We start from the raw sequence: 18100 nt of genomic DNA on the forward strand, positions 1-18100 counted from the left end.
AAGCGGGGCCCGGGGTCTGCGCCTCCCGCTCCGGGGGGGCCTGGGACCTGCCTGCGCCCAGCCCTGCTCGGCCACCCTTAGGCTCGAGAGTGTCCAGAGATGGGGCTGGTTTCTGGAAAACCCCAGGGATGGTAGATTGATGTAGAAAAGTCAGGAGAATTCGAGTTAAAGAAGGCAAACAGAACACTCGGGTTAATATGTATGCGTGTAGTGTTAAGATGTTGTTCTGCTAAGCCAAAGGTTCGAATCCACCAGCTGCTCCGTGGGAAACACATGGGCAGTTGCCTCCCGTGTAATTAACTGCCTCTGAAAACTCGCTGGAGGGTCACTTATTGGTCAAGTCCGACTGGACCGCAAACAGTACATATATTACTTGTTTGGCTTAATCCTAAACCTGGGCTGGGCCAATGTGTTGAGGGTTTTGCCCTTTTTTCCATTTGAGTGGAAATTTGTAAATTATATTTGGTTTTTTGTTTCATGCAATCGTTCATTGTTGTTGTTGTTGTTATGTGCCATCGAGTCACTTGCGACTCATAGCGACCCTATGTACAGCAGCCCTAAACTCCGCTCTGTCCTGTGCCAATCGCACTGTCTCTGACACACCCATCCCTATTATCCCAGTCACTGAATCAATCCACCTCATAGAGGGCCTTCCTCTCCTGCGCCGTCCCTCCACCCTCCGAAGCATGATGTCCTTCTCCGAGGACCGTTCTCTCCTCACAGCATGTCCAAAGTATGTTAGACGGAGCCTCAGAATCCTTGTCTCCAAGGAGCCACCCAGTCTAGCCCTTTCCAGGACAAATCTGTTTGTTTTCCTAGCAGTCCATGGTATTCTCAATACTCTTCTCCAGCACCACAGCTCAAAGGTATCAATTCTCCTTCTATCCTCTTTGGTCATTGTCCAACTCTCTGATGCATAGCAAGTGATTGCGAAGACCATGGCCTTTATCAAACGCACCTTAGTCTCCAGAGAGACACCATTGCTCTTCAGTACTTTGGAGAGGTCCCTAACAGCAGACTTTCCCATGGCAATGCGCCTTTTAATTTCCTGGCTGCTGGTGCCAAGACTGTTGACTGTGGAGCCAAGCAAACTAAAACTGTGTACAATCTCAAGCTCTTCACCATCCATCCTGATGTTGCCAATTGGTCCAATGGTGAGAATCTTTGTCTTCTTGACATTGAGCCTCAATCCATATTGGAGGCTGCAGTCAACTATATTAATGTGGCCAATTTGTTTGAATATCTATTCAACCCCTTATTGTGCAAAGCCTTTTCCCTTCACCCAACTTACCTGTTTATTAATGTTTCCTTTCTCTCCCCTCCTTCTCGTGCCTATTAACCATCCAAAATTCATTCTATGGATAATCTTTCCTTAGCATTTTATAATAGTGGTTCTTAAAAAATATTTTTTACATTTGTTTTAACCCCAGAAATTTTATAATGCATGGTTTGTGTCAAATAATTGCAAGAGCAGAATTTAACTAGATGCTGGATTGCTCACAACCCCTACCTATTTCCTGATGTGACTCTCAGGAGTTCTTATAATTCCACCTATAACTCACTTTATGAAATAAGAAGGAAAAGTGTCAGGGCTTCTAGAAGGGACAACCCCCCCCCCCCACCTACACACACTGGTTACCATGAATGATCTTTCTCTAAAGAGAGTACATGGCTCTAATAAAAAAAAAGTTTAAGGAAGGCATGTCTCTTTGTCATTTTATTTTATATTCACATTGCATTATATACGGTGATTCACATTCATTGTATTTTATAAAGTTAATCACCACTGAACTATGCCCACTATTACCCCGTATCATCAGATACCTGCTGGATCTTTCCCATTTCCTTCACCCCCTCCGTCTACCCATCAAATTGTAAGACTCTTTGATTTCCCTTCTGCCCATCCTCACCCTTCTGCTCCCACTCTTTCTCTGCCTGGATTCCAATACCTGTTTTACTAGTTATCCTTACATTTTTACAATAATGGTCTTATGCAGTATTTGTCCTTATGAGACTGAGTTAGTTCGCTCAGCATAATGCTCTGCAGTCCCTCACAAGATATGTAGTAATTTTCTAAATCGTTGCTCTTGAGTGTTGAATAGTATTCCGTCATGTGAATGTACCACAATTTCTCAAACCATTCAGTTGTGGTTGGATATTTGGGCTGTTTCCATGTTTTTGCAATTGTGACTAACACTACTGTGAACATTGGCATGCAGATCTCCATGTGTGTCTCAATTCTCATTTCCCTGGGATATATTCCTAGCAGTAGAGTAGCTGGGTCATATGGAATTTCTAGAATCAGTTTTTTGAGGAAACGCCAAACTGAGAAAGGCTTGTCTCTTTTAAAAAGAGAAAAATAACACTTTTAATTTAGTAGTTTTATTTTTCTCTCAAATACTCTGAATAAGAATTCGTACATACAGGTTTAAAAAAACAAAAACAAACAAAAAAAAAACCCCAACCCAAACCATGAACTCAGTAGCTGTTACAGATGAACGTCAGAGAGGGAATAAAACCCACTTATCCTTTGAATCATTCTCTGATGCTGTTTGATGAGTAATAACACAAGAGTGACGTCATGAAATCATTAGTATGACTAGAAAGGGGAGGTAGAGGCCACTTTGGAAATCAGGAGGCTCTCCATTATCCTGTGAGTCTAATGAGAAGAGACTGGAAGTCCTTATTCCTCATGCCCTGCCTCCCTCCCCCACCTATCAGAAGGTCACCCTGCAAATACTCACTTGGGAGGTGGACACCGGGAAGGAGTGTTTGAACAAGTAGCCCCTGAAGTTTTCTTTCAAATGTGAGGTGGGGAGGTGACACCTTTACTTGGAACCCCACCAGCATGCTTGAGCCCCACCTCATGTGCTCAGATATGCAGAAACAAAATTCTCTTCCTGTGTTCTCACCGACTCTCAAGGGAAACTGATGTTGCCAGAAGGAACTCTGCTTTAAACCAGGGGCAAAAAGAATGACAAGGAAAGAGTACCTGTATTTAGAAATTAATTCCCTTTACTGGTAGAAGTTTCTGAGTTGTTCTTTCTTTTCCTTCCTGCCTACCTCTCCTCTTCCCTAGGAATTTCAGCTAATCCAGAGTCGGGGTAAAATAGGTCCCCTTGTGAGGTTGGTACGAGTTAATTTCTGAGAACATCTTGCTACGCCTGTGCTTCTCCAGATGGCTAGTGACATGGAAATGTGGAAATCGGCTCTGTCACTCTCCCTTGGCTCTGAGGGGGGGCAGTGTCATATCCCTAGTGCCCTGTTTGTCCCCACCCAGGGAGTAGTCTGTTGATTTTCCTGCTCTTCTGAGACTGCTCAGTTTTCCTTTCTTACTTGCTTCTTTGATTTCCTGAATCCTTTGAACGTGTGGAGTGAGGTTAAAGGTCCATGGCATGATTTCGAAAACATCTTGCAGCGAATTTGTCATGATGTTATTTGAGGTAATATACGAAGATAATGGAGAAATGGTGAGAGACCAGCTGGGATGCAATAGTACAGACCTCTAGAAGAAGCCATCAGTCTGGTTCATCACTGACATTTACTGAATTTGGTGCTAAGCTCTTCAAATGCATGAGCTCTCTCCATCCCACAGCAGCTCAGTGATGCTGGCTTGATGACAGCCTGTAATCTCCCAGTGTGTGTTAGGGAAAGCACCTTACCGGAGGTCACACCGCCGGTGGTGTGGAGCCAGGTTATGGGGCCTGGCCTCGGCTCTCCTTGCAACACAAGGCAATCAGAGAGGAACAGAGTTGGATTTCCCCGGGTAGGCCTGACAAGGTGTATGTCGGGGACATTACGGGACTGCAGGTATGAGTGGAGGATGCTGAAAGCGTATCTTGAAAGTATCACACACACACACACACACACACACACCCTTTACACTAGTGTATGAACAGGAAGCAGGACGTTCTAAGGCCTAGGTTTGAAACAAGCCCCTCCAGCCACGAGTCCCCGTTCCTACTCCTGGCACTTCAGTGCTTGCATTTTCCCTATTGTTGAGTGGTGGTGAAGATGAAGAGTGAATGGTGCTTTGTCAATTCTACAAGCAACATGGGTGTGTGTTGGGGTGTGTGTGTCACTAGCACTCTGCTCTAGTCATGGAACTGACTTCACGGGTCCCTTCTAATTTCTCAGCTGTGTCATTTGTGCCCATGTAGCACAGAGCCCACTTCTAGAAACCCTTCCTTGTCCCTGAGACTGTTTGCAGGGCAGCGCTGTGGAGCAGGCTAGTTAACAATATTCTTCTCTGTATAGAATGCCACCTTGCTAGGCTGTCATCTTTGTAGACCTTACCAAGTGCATTTTGTTTTAAAAGTATATCTGAGTTTCCACTCTAATTAGTTTGGCTTATTACCTTATCTTATGATGAAAAGTCAAAATTGTGTTTGTCTTGTTTTCATCAGCAAAAATATTTTTCCAATGATCTCACATACCTTTCCTCTTCCTATTATCATTAGTTTTCTTTTAAGACTTTTCCAAATAAGCCTTGGCTTATATGGAAATATCTTTGACAGTGTAGTTCACCTGGACTTGAACAGAAAAAGGATATTTCGGTGCTTTCATTTTCTCTAGTTGTCTCTTTAGAGGATACGAGGGTGTCATGTTCATGAATCGTAACATGAAGTTCATCCAGGGAAAAGTCAGTAGCTAAAACAGATGCACTCTTCCTCCAGGAATTTTTCAGCATGTCAGGTATTACCTTATTCTCCCATCTTTACTCTTTGGCATGTTTCCTTCAAGTTATTGTTATTGCGCATTGCTTTTTGTGTCTTAGGATCGTATTTTAGCTTGCCAACTTGCAAAAAATAATGTCCTTTAAAATAGATGTTACCATAAATAGCTGCTAACTGCACTGTGTAACTGCTGAATTGTAAGATGCTTTCCAGAATTAAAGTGGTGTCATCAGAACTTCACTTTAGCTGGAACCTCCGCTGCATAGAAAGCCATCTTTCAGAACTAAAGAGAAGGTCAGCGTGCTGGAAAAGGGCACTTATGATCCAGGTGTCATATCACTCCTTACTTGAGAGACTCACGGCTCACTGGGTCTTCACTTAAAGGTGGAAAAAGAACAAGTTTCTTCTTAAACTGGTTGCTTACTTGATTTATTTTAAGTCAGTGACTAGTTCCCACTGCTTTAAATGACAGTAAGTGATGAGTCTTCTCTTCTCTATAGACACACATCCTCATTATCACATCTCCCCACAAAGGTCCTTCTTCTTCTTCATAACGTGCCTTACAAAAGCACCTGCATCTCATCCAGACAAGGCACCCCTGTCGGTGCTGTGTGCCCCCACACAAGTTCTCTGTGGCTAGGCATTGACAAGAGGCCCAAAAACGGAAGTTGAGGCTGGAGACTGGGCCCTGGGACACCCAAAGGTAACAGTGACTTGAAGGGTTTTTCTTGAGGAAGGAAGTGATCCCAGAATTCCAGAAAGGTATTCTAGTTGTCTTGGATCAAGCCTCGTGGTCTTTGTTGCTGAGAAGAAACTGTAGGAGGGCAGCTCACCCCAGGCTCAGGCTCCAGGACATCTCAGTTGGCCCTTAGATGTTTGCTCATTGAAAATTCAGCTGTGGCTAAAGCATCTGAAGAAGGAACTCAGTGAGCTTGCAGAGCAGGGAGGAAGACAGTGACTCAGCAGCCCCATCCTGGGTTAGATGAGCAGACCCAGGCGGCACTGAGAGCAGCGCTGTGGCACTCGAAGGAAGGAGTCATTGTTGTTGTGTTGTGCCACTGAGTTGGAACCAACTCATAGCTGGCCCTCCTCATAGCAGGTTTTCAGAGGCAGTAAGCAGCAGTGGCAGCCACTTCCTAAACAACATGCCTCCGGAAACTCTATGAACTTTGATAAACATCGATAGTTGTAGAGGAGCTTCAAGCATTTGTTCATAGAGTCGCTATGAGTCATGCTTGACTTGAAGGCAATAAACAAGTCACATAGGAAGAGTTTGCCCAGGCTTCTTCCACGGAGCAGCTAGTGGATGCGAACCACGTGCCTTAGGGATTGCTGTGCATAGTAGGCTGTCAGAGTTCCCTGGGCAGGATGTAGGTGTATTATTAGAACTTACAGCATTTTTTCCAGTTGTATTGTTAACTTTTTTTAAAAACATGTATACATCTGGATAAATGTAAGACACTTAAATCAACATTCAGGCAAGTATGCTCTCAGACATGATTTCTGTACACAGTTTGCCCCCACCCACCCTCACTGCAGCTGTCAGTGAAGTATTAATATTTAAGGGAGCATAATCAGTCTTCAATTATTTAGTGCCATTTTAGACCAAAGGTAAGTACGTCTCACCAGAAGCGCAATATGTCAGCACATAAAAATGTTTACAGCTTGTCTGCAACTGTAAGCCTCACCTGTTTTCCTAGAGGTAAAGCCAAATACTAGAGAATTTCTGCATGTTATTTAACATGGACCAAAGAACTTACCTTAGCTTTCTGTGCTGAATTTATTTCCCATAACACATTTTTCTATTGGTTCTGATTTTAAAATATGAGCACAAGGGAAAAATAAAATCTGTCTTAAGGCAAGGTTTCAAGCTGTTTGTAGGGTCACTGTGAGTCGAAGTCAATTTGACACACCTGACAATATATTAGGGATTAATTTGACTTTATTTTCTTATTTGTTTAAAGTATCTTTTTTATCAAACATTGATCCATTTCATAGAACTTTGAGCATAAATCATTTCTAAATTAAAAATTTCCTCTAAAGAATAAAATGTCTCCAGACTTTTAGAGTGGAGACTCCAGAGTACTGTCTTCTGCCCACATTTCTGTCTTCCCGGCTCCTGCCAGCTGCACCTCATGCTGCCTCTTCTGCACACGTGACAGCTAAATGTCATGTTCCTGTGTGCTACTTTTTATTAGGAAAAGAGCAGAGTGAAAACAAAAAACGAGATAACTTTTAATTAATGTACTCTTAGCAGTTGTCTGTTGAAAAACATCTGTTCTAGCAAACAAGATATCTTTTTCCCACCCCTTTTGTTGACTAATAGATGATTATTTTGTGCCCTGTGTCACAACTTGCACAAAATAAATTAAAAAAATAAATAATTTTATTTATTAGTTTGGAGGTTAAAACAAATTTTTTTTTCATTATTTTCAAATGAGGATGAGTGTTTAGAGTAGAAAGTAAACTCTCCCTGTCTCTCAGCTCCAAGGACACCACTGCTTAGAGGGTGTGGTGAGTCCCTCCAGAAACATTCTGTGCACATGCGATTCTATCTCTTCATGTGTGCTTTCTACACAGACCATCTTGCGATCTGCACACTGTGCTGGGTTGTCTCTTAGATTCCTCCATTATAATGCATTAGACAGTCGCATTTTCCATCCATCTCATTTTCTTAATTGAGTTGTCGACCTTTTCTCTCATTTATTTGTCAGAGCCCCTTTTATAAGTATTTTTAAATAGCTCTCTTCACATGCAGATAGATTTCCCTAGTGTGTCTACTCTCTTTTGATTTTAAGATAGCTCTCAATAAGTTGGGAAAAAATCTAGGGCATCCTCTCTCTATGAATAATTCATTTTCTTTCCTAGAATATGATGCGCCTCCACTTAGCAACGCTGGGCAGGATGTTGTGGTGCATCTGCCCGAAGACGGGGTGACCTTGGATGGCCGTGAGAGCACCGATGACCACGCCATCATGCAGTATGAGTGGACGCTGCTGCAGGGAGCCTCCTCTGTGGACATGAAGGTAATGTCTGTGTCACGCCTCATGGAGACCAATAATAATGCTCTTCTGTAATAACTTTCTCCACACGGCTGTCAGCTGGCAGTTGTTATTGTGGTTTAGGTGTCCTTGAATCAGCTGTGATTCAAAGTAACACTGAACAACAGATAGAAACCATACCTTATCCTGTCCCTTCTCATTGTCTCTGATGTTCACATCCATTGTTAAAGTCACTGTGTCAATCCATTGTGTTGAATGTCTTCCTCTCTTTCTCTGATCCTCCAAAGGACTTGTTTACTCTTTTGGCAGTTAGTCAAATATTCAGCGCTCTTCTCCAACCCTACAGTTCAAAGGCATAAGTTCTTTTTCAGTCATCCTTATTCATCGTCCAGCTCCCACCAGTATAGCAAGTGATTGAAAAGACCATGGTCTGAATCAGGGGCACCTTAATTCTCAAACTAACATCATTGCTTCTCAGCAATTTGGAGAGGACTTTCTCAGTGCAGTGTATCTCCTGATCTCCTGACTGTGCTGGTACCACGTGTATTAATTGTGGATTCAAGTAAGATGAAGACCCAAGTAGGAAGTTGTGAATGTATAAAGAAGAAAATCATGATTGGATGAAGTCATTCTTCAGATGGTTCAGCTAAACAAGGAGCTGTGCTCAAGTGAAGGGAGGGGTGGCATGAAGTCCCCCATTCTGTTGCTCCACCCTCTCACTGAGCAGGCTTGTCTGCGCTGGGTTGGAATTGCTGCAGAGGGACATGGCCCCTTGTCCAGCAGCCATCTGCCCATAGGGAATCTTGAATCAGAAGACAAGTCATTTTTTTTAAGAATTTTAAAAGTTTAATGTGAAGTTAAAAATACAAATAGAAGTCCACTTGTTTAATGTTGTACAAAAAAGTATGAATAGAACCAAAAGTAAATTAAAATTATCACATGTGTTTACAGCACTATCTAGTTACTCATATTAACTTTACTATTCAAATAATGGACATTAGGGAGCACTGAGGGATCAGGAAAGAGGAAAACAACCCTTGTCGACCATGACCATGTTTCTTACTCTACACTGTTGATAGCTGTGCTCACAGAGACGGCTTCTTTTACTTCGCCAGTGCACAGAATTCAGTTGTATATAAAATTGAACCAGCTCAAGAGCTGAGGGAGATTAGAAATGATGGGTCCATATCCTGGTGCATTGTCATACAACTCAAACAAGGGTGCCGCTACCAGCTTGTAATTTTTAGGAACAGCAAACAAGGCTTTCTCTTGAGGTTGAACCAGAAACTTCTTATGTTCCTTAGGTTTTGTGATATGTGCAGGAATATATGGGTACTGAGGTGGTTCAAAATTTGGTCTCCACCAGTTACTGATTCAGTCATCAATGACCCAGTCTTGCAGGACTCCATCCTGACGACCTAGTATCTCTGTCATTAAGCGTTTTAGTCCTTCAGCTTCATCTTCTCCTGGATTAAGTTCATCACCAGGTGATTTGAAGAAGGTTGTTCCCAGCTGTAGCAGTAACACATGAGGTAGGCGGTGTTCATGTACAATCAGAACTCCTTCTACAGTTCTCCTCATTCCAATTTTATCAAATTCTTCCCTCATGCATTGAAATCTGGCTGCAGCAGAGCTGTCCTTTTCATATAGAGGTTCTTTTGTGTCAAAAGTGTAATTGGTAAGAGGGTATAGGTTTATGGTACACTCCAGGGTGAGGGGCTTAGTTTGCTGGATGTACTTGTTGCCAAATTGGTTGACGCCCTGAGAGACAAGTCATTTTTTACCAATGTTGGCACAGTTCTCTCTAGCTCAAAACATCTCCTGTCTTGGGCAGAAAAAGTACATCCTAACCACACTGATTCTTCGCTGAAGAATCAGTGCCTTTGAGTTGTGATGTTAGAGAAGCGTATCTTTTATGCTGCCAAAAGAATAAACAAGTGTGTTTTGGAGGAAGTGCGAATAGGAGCTGCTTAGAGGCAAGCTTGGTGAAACACTGTCTCACATTAGTGTGGGCGTGTTGTCAGGAGGGGTTAGTCCTTGGGAAAAGACATCATGCTGGGAAAGGTGGAGGGTCAGACAAGGAGAGGAAGACTGTCCATGAGATGGATGGACACAGTGGTGGTGACAGTGGGCACAAGCATGGCAGAGACGATGGGGATGGAGCAGGATAGCACAAGGTTCAGATCTGTTGTTCACAGGGTCACTGTGAGTCAGCTGACTGCATGATGCTAACAGCAACAAACCACTTAGATGAGGTGGAGGAAGGAGGTGAGGTGAGGTGAGGTGAGGATCGAGCATTTATCATCTACTGAAACCAAAACTAAAATGATAGTTACAAGACTGAGTTAAGGCCACTGATCTTTCTCAGTATCGTAGCCTTAGAATTGGACTGGGTTTTGGGTCAGCATCCTCACCCTGCCTTTCTTTAACATCTTTTCCGCTCTACCTCACCCTTTCCTGGGGTCAGCCAGTCTTTACCTGACATTGTTAGTAATGAAAGTTTGCAGTCTCCTATGATGTCCCATGAAAATGCTTTAGCTTTCATCATCCGCAAACAGAATGCGCCTCCCAGAGACTGCCGTACAGTGGTGCTGGGACTTTGCTTCGGAACAGCACTGAACACATCCTTTTGTTGTGTACAGCTAGTTGCACTGAGTTGACTCTGACTTGTGGTAACTTCACTCCACAGGTTTCCAGGGGCTTTGATCCCCTGGCATCTCTTGGTGGGTTCAAACCACCACCTTGTTGGTTAGTTGCCAGTGTATCACTCACTGTGTCACCCAGAGGCTCCGTCTAGTCCATATAAAACCCAAAAACCTGTTCCCATCAAGTCCACTCCAGCTCATAACAAAACCAATAGGACAGAGCAGAGAACATTCCAGAAGCAGATGTGCCACGTCATCCTTCCACAGAGCAACTGGTGGCTTAGAACACAGACCTTTCCATTAGAGTAGTGTAGTACTTTAACCACGGTACAACCAGGAAACTTTCTGTTTAAGGGGCTGTTACATAGAAACTGTCCATTAAATAGTGAAAGAAAAATTAATATTTAAATTTTATATGCTCTGAAAGACCAAAACTCCCAATTCTCTCAGCTAGTCATTGTACTAATTGATTTGTGGGTCTTGCATCATCCAGCCCTTTGTAGAGCTTCTCACATTAATCCATGTCCTTCCTAATATCTGGCAAACACACCCTTTTAAGATGTGTTATCCTGATGCTTGCTGTGACCACCTGTGACCTGGTCATGGCCTCTACCTCCACTAAGGAAGCTTGGTTTACAAGTGCTGTCTCAGGAGTTACATCACATAGTAAGTCCATGCTGACTTTAACAGGGCCAGGACTACTTCATCTCCACATGAATGGCTCTCGGGAGCAGCCTCCCCCACTGAGGATTTGTATAGTTGATTCACTGAATTATAATATGTTGCTATTTCTGTTAAGTGCCATCAAGTCAACTACGACTCACAGTGACCCTGGGACCTAGTTCTCTCCTGCGCCATCCGCACCATCTCTTAAATGCCCAAGCCCAGTGTTACACTCACTGTGTTGGTCCACCTCATTGAGCGCCTTCCTTCCTTTCCCTAACCTTCCACCTTTCCCAGCATGATGTCCTTTTCCAGAGACTAGTGTCCTCCTGACAACATGCCCAAACTATGTGAGACAAAATTTCAAAGTTCACAATCCTTGACTCTAAGGACCTCCCTAGTCACACTTCCTCCAAGACAGACTTGATTGTTCTTTTGGCAGTTCATGGGATAAAAAGACCTTCCATCTTTCTTCTTATATCCCAGCTTTTTAATTTGGCCCACAGCAGGAATAAATTTGAATCCCTCTGTGCTTTGTGTCGGCTCTGGAATTGATGAAAAAATTTTTACTGGAATCCTTGAAAACTAGGTTGGTCAGCAAAGGTCGGTCTTCTGGACAAGATGTTTATCTCACTCCTAGGGACAGCCCTGGGGGTGGACACAGACTCTACAGTGGCACTTCTGGGAAGCATGTGTTCAAGGTGCTGCAGCTCGGCCTCAATTAGCTTCTCACTTTTCATGTTGCTACTGCAAGTATTACTCTGTAAACAATAAATTACACATGAATGCTGAATCCACAGAACCCCGGTCATTCAGAATTTGATTTATTGATGATGTTGATAAGGAATGACAGCTCTGATGTTAGGGACTGACAGCTCTGCCGCTGAGAAGGAAACCTGGACCGACTCCTCAGCGTCTCTGTGGCAGCAGTGCTGGGGCCTCCATCTGCACACCACCAGGCCCGGCCAAGCCTAAAGTTCAAAGGCCTCTATCCGTGCGGCACAGCTCACAGAGCCATCTGCTGCCTGATTGTGATTGTCTCATAACATGTTCACTCATGAACACCACCTCATCCTATAATGACTCCATTGTAATAACTGTCACCAGTGGGGAACACTTACCCAGAGCCAATGAAGCTACACAGACATATCTGTTGTCCTCAGAACGGCCTCACTTACAGACTTAGAATAAATTAAGCTTGTCAGGAAAAGTGCTGAAAGGTTCAGAAATGAGCAGAAGATTACTGAGTACCTTTCAATAGAATGTGGGGCTTTCAGATCTTTTAGGGCTAACTGATTCCTTGTTGTTCCTAGCTACTGTTGAGTCAGCCCTGAGCCATAGTGACCCCCAAGCATAACAGAATGAAGTGTCACTGGATCCTGCACCATCACCACTGGGACCCACGGAGTTCACTGGCTGATTTTCAGAAGTAGATAGCCAGGCCTTTCTTCCTAGTTCGCCTCAGTCTGAGAGCTGGGCTGAAATTTGCTCTGCACCCTGGCAACACACAAGCCATCACTGATAAACAGGCAGTAATGGCTGTGCAGGAAATCCCCTGACTGATTATAATCCGAGAGATTCTTGCCCACAGTAATGTGAATATGTTTTTCCTTGTGAGGTATAACTGATTAACTATGTAGAATGTTGATTTCAAACATGATACTTTAGTGCTTGTAGGTATTAATCCAGGAGCCCTGGTGATACAGTTGTTAAGTACTAACTGAAAGGTAGGGGAGATTGATTCCTATCAGCTACTCAGTGCAACAAGGTGTGGCAGTTTCTGCTTCCCTAAAAATTGTTGTTGTTGTTGTTGTTGTTGTTGTTGTTGTTTTAGGGGCCGTCAGGTCAGTTCCAACTCCATGAACAGAAGAACTAATAGTCCCTGTCCTGTGCCATCCTCTCAGTCGTGCTGGGTTGGAGCCCGCTGTTTCAGGCCCTGTGTGAATCCTCATTGAGGGTGATTTTCTCTTACTGACACTCTCCTTTTCCAAGTGTGATATCTTTCTCCAGGGACTGATCACTCCTGATCACACAGTCAAAGGACATGAAGTCTCACCATCTTCACTGCTATGAAGTATCCCTCTGTACTTCTTCCAAAACAAATTTGTTTTCTTCTTCTGGAAGTTATTCATGTAGTCAGTATTCTTCACCATAATTCAGAAGAATCAATTGTTCTTCAGAGTCTCTAAACAGTTGTCTACCTTTTACACGCTTATGACTATGTAATAAATAAAATACAGAATAGGAAAATAATATGACTTGTGTCAAGCACACCTTGTCGTCAGAAGTCCTCAAAGTGTCGTCTTTGCTCCTTATACCTTAAAGAGATCTTTTTCAGCCGATTTGCCCACTTAGATTGGACGTAAGATTGGTGTTGTACTGTTGAGTTGGAACCAACTCAAAGCTGACCCTCCAAGGAATGCTCAGAGGCAGTAAATTGCATGGGAGGAGTTTGCCCATCTTTCTCCCGAGCAATAACTGGTAGATCCAAACTACTCGCCTTTGAGTTAACAGTGCAACTCCTTCCCACCAGGCCACCAGAACTCCCTGCCTTAACATTACAACCCTTTGTAATTACAACCATTCTGGAAATTTAATTTTAGCATCATTAACAGTTTTTAAGAAGGCACCTCTCTGGCCTATTTAGCCTGAGCAGCCCACTTGTACCCCCTAATATGTCTAACAGGAAAGTACTGAAAAACCACCTCATTGTTGTTGAGTCAGGACCAACTCCTTGTTGACCAGCTGTTGGATTTCCAAGCCTGTAAAACCACACAGGATTGCCCATTTTTCTCCTAAGAAGCCACTGGTGGATCATGACTCTGTGTTGGCTGCACCACCAGAGCTCCCTTACCAGAAAGTGGGGACTCTCAAGTCAAATTCAGGGTGCTCTTTAGAGGCAAGGATGATAAAACATTATCTCACGTACTTGGAGCATGATATCAGGAGGGGCCAGTCCTGGGGAAATGCCATCATGCTGAAAAAGGTGGAAGGTCAGCAAAAGAGAAGAGTCCACAAGCTGGATTCCATGGTGATGACAACGACAGGGTTAAGCATGGCAGATATTGTGACGATAGTGCAGAATCAGACAGGTTTCCAATCTGCTCTTCATAGAATCGCTACGAGTTGTGGTCAACGTGATGACACCTAACAAGAACAAACCAAATGACATTTTTCTGAGAGTGGTGTCCAGCTGAGTGCAGTATGAATGAACTCGCTCTCGCTTCAGGCTGTGAAATGGGGTTGACTTCCGTCAAAGCTTGAAAGCTGGTTTTGTTTACTTCTGTCTTGAGCAGGCCTGCAGTTCCCTCCTACTCATGGCCTGCTGTTCGTCTAAACCCCACCCAAGCCTACTGCCTTCTAGTCAATGCAGACTCATAGCAACACTATCAGACAGAACAGAACTGCCTCGTGGCATGTCCAAGGCTGGAGACCTTAATGCAAGAGTCCCGCTACACCTCTCTCACACAGACAGGGCTTGAAACACTGACCTTTCAATTGGCAGCCAAGCACTTAATCACTGTGCCACAGCGCTCCTGCCATTCATCAAGTTTACCTTTTTGCCTCCCCTTCTTCCACATTCCAAGGGGACAAATCACAGCCCTTCAGTTGTCCTTTGTGTTTGCAACCTCATCACTGGTCTTTCCAGATTGCAATTTGTATAAACAGTGTGCTCCCTGCTGATAAAAATGAGGGTGGTGTTAGTCTGTGTTTTCACTTACAGCACTCAGGGTGACCTTTCAATATTCAAGGGTGTCAGAGGAGGAGAGCAAGAGCAAACGTTGAAGCTGAAACCCTGAATGGACAGCCTGGCCTCAGTCAAGCTGTCAGCCATACTTGACTGGTTCCTTTACTAACCAGAAGATCAGTGGTTCAAAACCACCAGCAGCTACAAAGTAGAAATATGAGCAGTCTCTTCCCATTAAGATTCAGTGTTGGAAATCCAATGGAGGTTTCCAAAAAGCTTACTGCTGAAGTTCAAGGACTACAGTCTTCAATATCTATTACATCTCAACATCAAGAAAACTGATATCATCACCACTGAGCCAATAGGCAACATCATGATAGTTGGAGAAAATCTCAATTACCCTGAGTTTTGGGGTGAGTGGTTAGTAACCCTTCTGGAAAATAAGTCAGTGCGAGTTTACTGAAAACCTTCAGTATACTCTGTACTGTGTTAGGGACAGTGGCAGAATTAAAAAAGCATTTCCTCTCCACAAAGAATTTCACACTTTCTCTAGAGAGACAAATAATTTATGACTAACAGATTAAAAAAAAAAAGAAAAAGAAGATACTTCCTGGACAGGTTCACCCCAAGGTTCTCTGTGTAGTTAATTGAAGTACGTGCTGACTACCTGTTGCTTCTTGTATCTGAGGCGGACACACATCTCCCCATTCATCAGCTGCTCCCTGTCCTCCTCCTGAAGAATGTCCTTCTGTTTGTTGGAGTCTTCCCCCTGTTCATGTGCGTGCTTTTTTATATTTAGGATGAACAGCAGAAGAACTTCAGACCTCATGTCCTCTGATTCTTCCCAGTGCTGGTACATGTGGCCGAGTTAGACAGTGGTCAGGAGCAGAGGAGAGGCAGTTACTGTGTCTCAGAGTTACGCAGTTCATGTTAGATGCCTTTGTTCCTAAGTCCCTTGATTGTCCCCACCACCCAAGAGTTCTCATTGATCTCCTGCCTTTCCAGCCCCTTCTTGAGCCCTCCACCTATCCTGTCCTCAGCCCTGCTCCCCACCATCTATACCAAACCCTCACCCCCTTCTCTGATGTCCATATTAGGGTAGTCTGTTCACTCTTGTCTTGCTATACTTTAAGCCTAAGTTCTGGAGCTTATACTTTTACATCTAAGTGGCCCACTAAGAAGTTTTTTTAAAAAAAAAACAACCAACCCACAACAAATATCGATATTTCTCAACTTAGGAGAATGAATGTTGCCTGTTGAATTATAACAACAGCTGACTGTTTAGCCTCGTACCTAGTGATGTACTACTAAACAGTTGGCATGGATCATGCTGGTAGGAAAGCTGGTTTGTCTTTTTCATTTATGAAGAATAGGGAGGATGGGATTGGTCAGAACCAAGAGGCTAGCCAGTAGACTCAGGAGTTACAGACCTGTTGTATTTAAATCAGATCTATTGTTGTTGTTGTTGTTAGGTTCCATAAGCGACTCAGCAACCCTGTGTACAACAGCCCTATACCCGCTCTATCCTGTGCCAATCTTATTGTCTTCAACACAGCTACCCCCATTACCCCATCACTGAATCAATCTATCTACATTCTGTTTAAATAGGAATCTACCGAGCTGACAGGATGTTAATCTTTAATTTATTCTCCAGGCAAGAAGACATATTTTTCAGGCATCCCACTAGATGACAGTGTGTTGCATGAGTATGAAACATAATTTAATCTGATGTCAGAATTTAAAATATGATGTGCAAGGATGTTCAGTGATGCTTGAAAATCATGAATCAGTGATGGATTTACATCCCTCAGATTTTTGACGTTTTGGATGAAATTATTTTACGTTTTTTGTTTACAGAGCAAACTGATTTTTAGCTCATGCACTCATACATTTTAATTCATGAAATTGACTACAGTGTCCACAATATAACAGCCAATCTCCAATCCCTCTGTGTGATTACCATTTCCATCTGTCTTTCTTTCCTATCCTTTGCTGTCTTCTGAGTTTTATTCCAGGGAGAGTGCAACCCTTTGTAGCAAAATTATTTTCATATACTGTATGTGACAGAAGCTTTCTAAAGGATGTCTAGGACTTACACCAATAACTTCATTATGTACATCAGAACCAGTTACACAGTGGCTTACTTACTGTTGCTGCTCAGTGATACTGGGTTTCTGTTTGGGGTGATGAAGGACGTCTCAAACCACAGTTGTTCCCTTGTTTTGAATGAGTTCATCTGACTGGCCTCTCAGTGCTCCAGGACTGACCGCCGCTGTAGCTCCAGCCACTCTGGTTGCTTACGGTCAGCCACCCACTCGGCAGCTTTGAAGGTGTCTGGTGTCATTGACTGTCTCTTCCTCTTCTAACCCTTTCTGGGATCTTTCAGGGTTCACATTAGGATGCCTGTTCGAGGAGGGACTAACCATAAGGCTCAGCCTCTCCTTATCGTGTAAGGGAATGGCCAGTGGTCTGTGTTCATTTACAGACAGCAATAGCCAGATTCGTTCCTTTACACTGAAAGTTATTATCTTGCAATAGTGCGAAAGCATCATTGGGAGGCTGAAGAAACAATCCTGGGCCGTTTCTAGGAATGACCCCCAAGTCGCCCCACCTGGGCCTTACATACAGTCATGATTAGGAAGCTGCCAGCTGAAGAGCCATGGATGAGGAGGAGGACAGAACTTTGGGTTTAAGGACAGACAGAAGTATGGCCCATGAGGATTACTGGCAAGGAATGGTCAGGAAGCTGGAGGACAGGAAACAAGAAAGCTGGAGTGTCACAAAAATGAGAGTGGTCAACATTGGCAGATGCGGTAAGGGGATCCATGAAATAAATTATTAATAAATAGGTTTAAGGTGGCTAGTTGTGTACTGTAGGGTTGGAACCAACCCATGCTGACCCTCCTGCAGGTTTTCAGAGGCAATAACTGCACGGGAGGAGATTGCCCGTCCTTCCTTCACAAAGTAGTTAGATGGATCTTAGCCAAAAGCAAAGAGTATCAGAGGAATGTCTATCTGTGTTTCATTGACTTTGCAAAGACATTTGACTGTGTGGATTACAACAAACGGTGCCTAACCTTGAGGAGAATGGGAATCCCCATTCTCAGAACATTTAATTATGTTCATACAAAAGCTATAGTTGGATCAGGAAGCAGTAGTCAGAACAGAGCAGGAAAGCACCACATGGTTCAAGGTCAGGAAAGCTGTGTGCCAGGGACACGTCCTATCTCCATACCTTTTCAATCTATATGCAGAACAGATCATTCTGGAGGCTGGACTTTATGAAAAGAAATGTGGAATCAAGATTGGAGGAAGACTCATCATCAACCTACATTATGCAAATGGCACAACCTTTCTTACTGAAACTGAGGAGGACATGAGGCATTTGCTGCAGAAGGTCAAGGACTATCATCTTCAATATGGATC

At 43.5% G+C, this 18100-nt stretch overlaps 1 protein-coding gene and 1 pseudogene across 1 annotated transcript in view; one reads left to right on the forward strand and one right to left on the reverse strand.

Moving 5' to 3' along the window:
* The window catches only part of LRP11 (low density lipoprotein receptor-related protein 11), a 108953-nt gene that overhangs the window by 41759 nt on the left and 49094 nt on the right, over positions 1-18100 (forward strand). The window contains exon 2 of the mRNA XM_006891673.1: positions 7545-7702. Coding sequence (XP_006891735.1) covers positions 7545-7702 — 158 coding nt within the window. The remainder of the gene's footprint in view (positions 1-7544; positions 7703-18100) is intronic.
* LOC102853484 lies at positions 8804-15533 on the reverse strand (annotated as a pseudogene).

The sequence above is a fragment of the Elephantulus edwardii genome, unplaced genomic scaffold, assembly GCF_000299155.1.
Source record: "Elephantulus edwardii isolate Elephantulus edwardi_28Jun2011 unplaced genomic scaffold, EleEdw1.0 scaffold00102, whole genome shotgun sequence".
Lineage (NCBI taxonomy): Eukaryota > Metazoa > Chordata > Mammalia > Macroscelidea > Macroscelididae > Elephantulus > Elephantulus edwardii.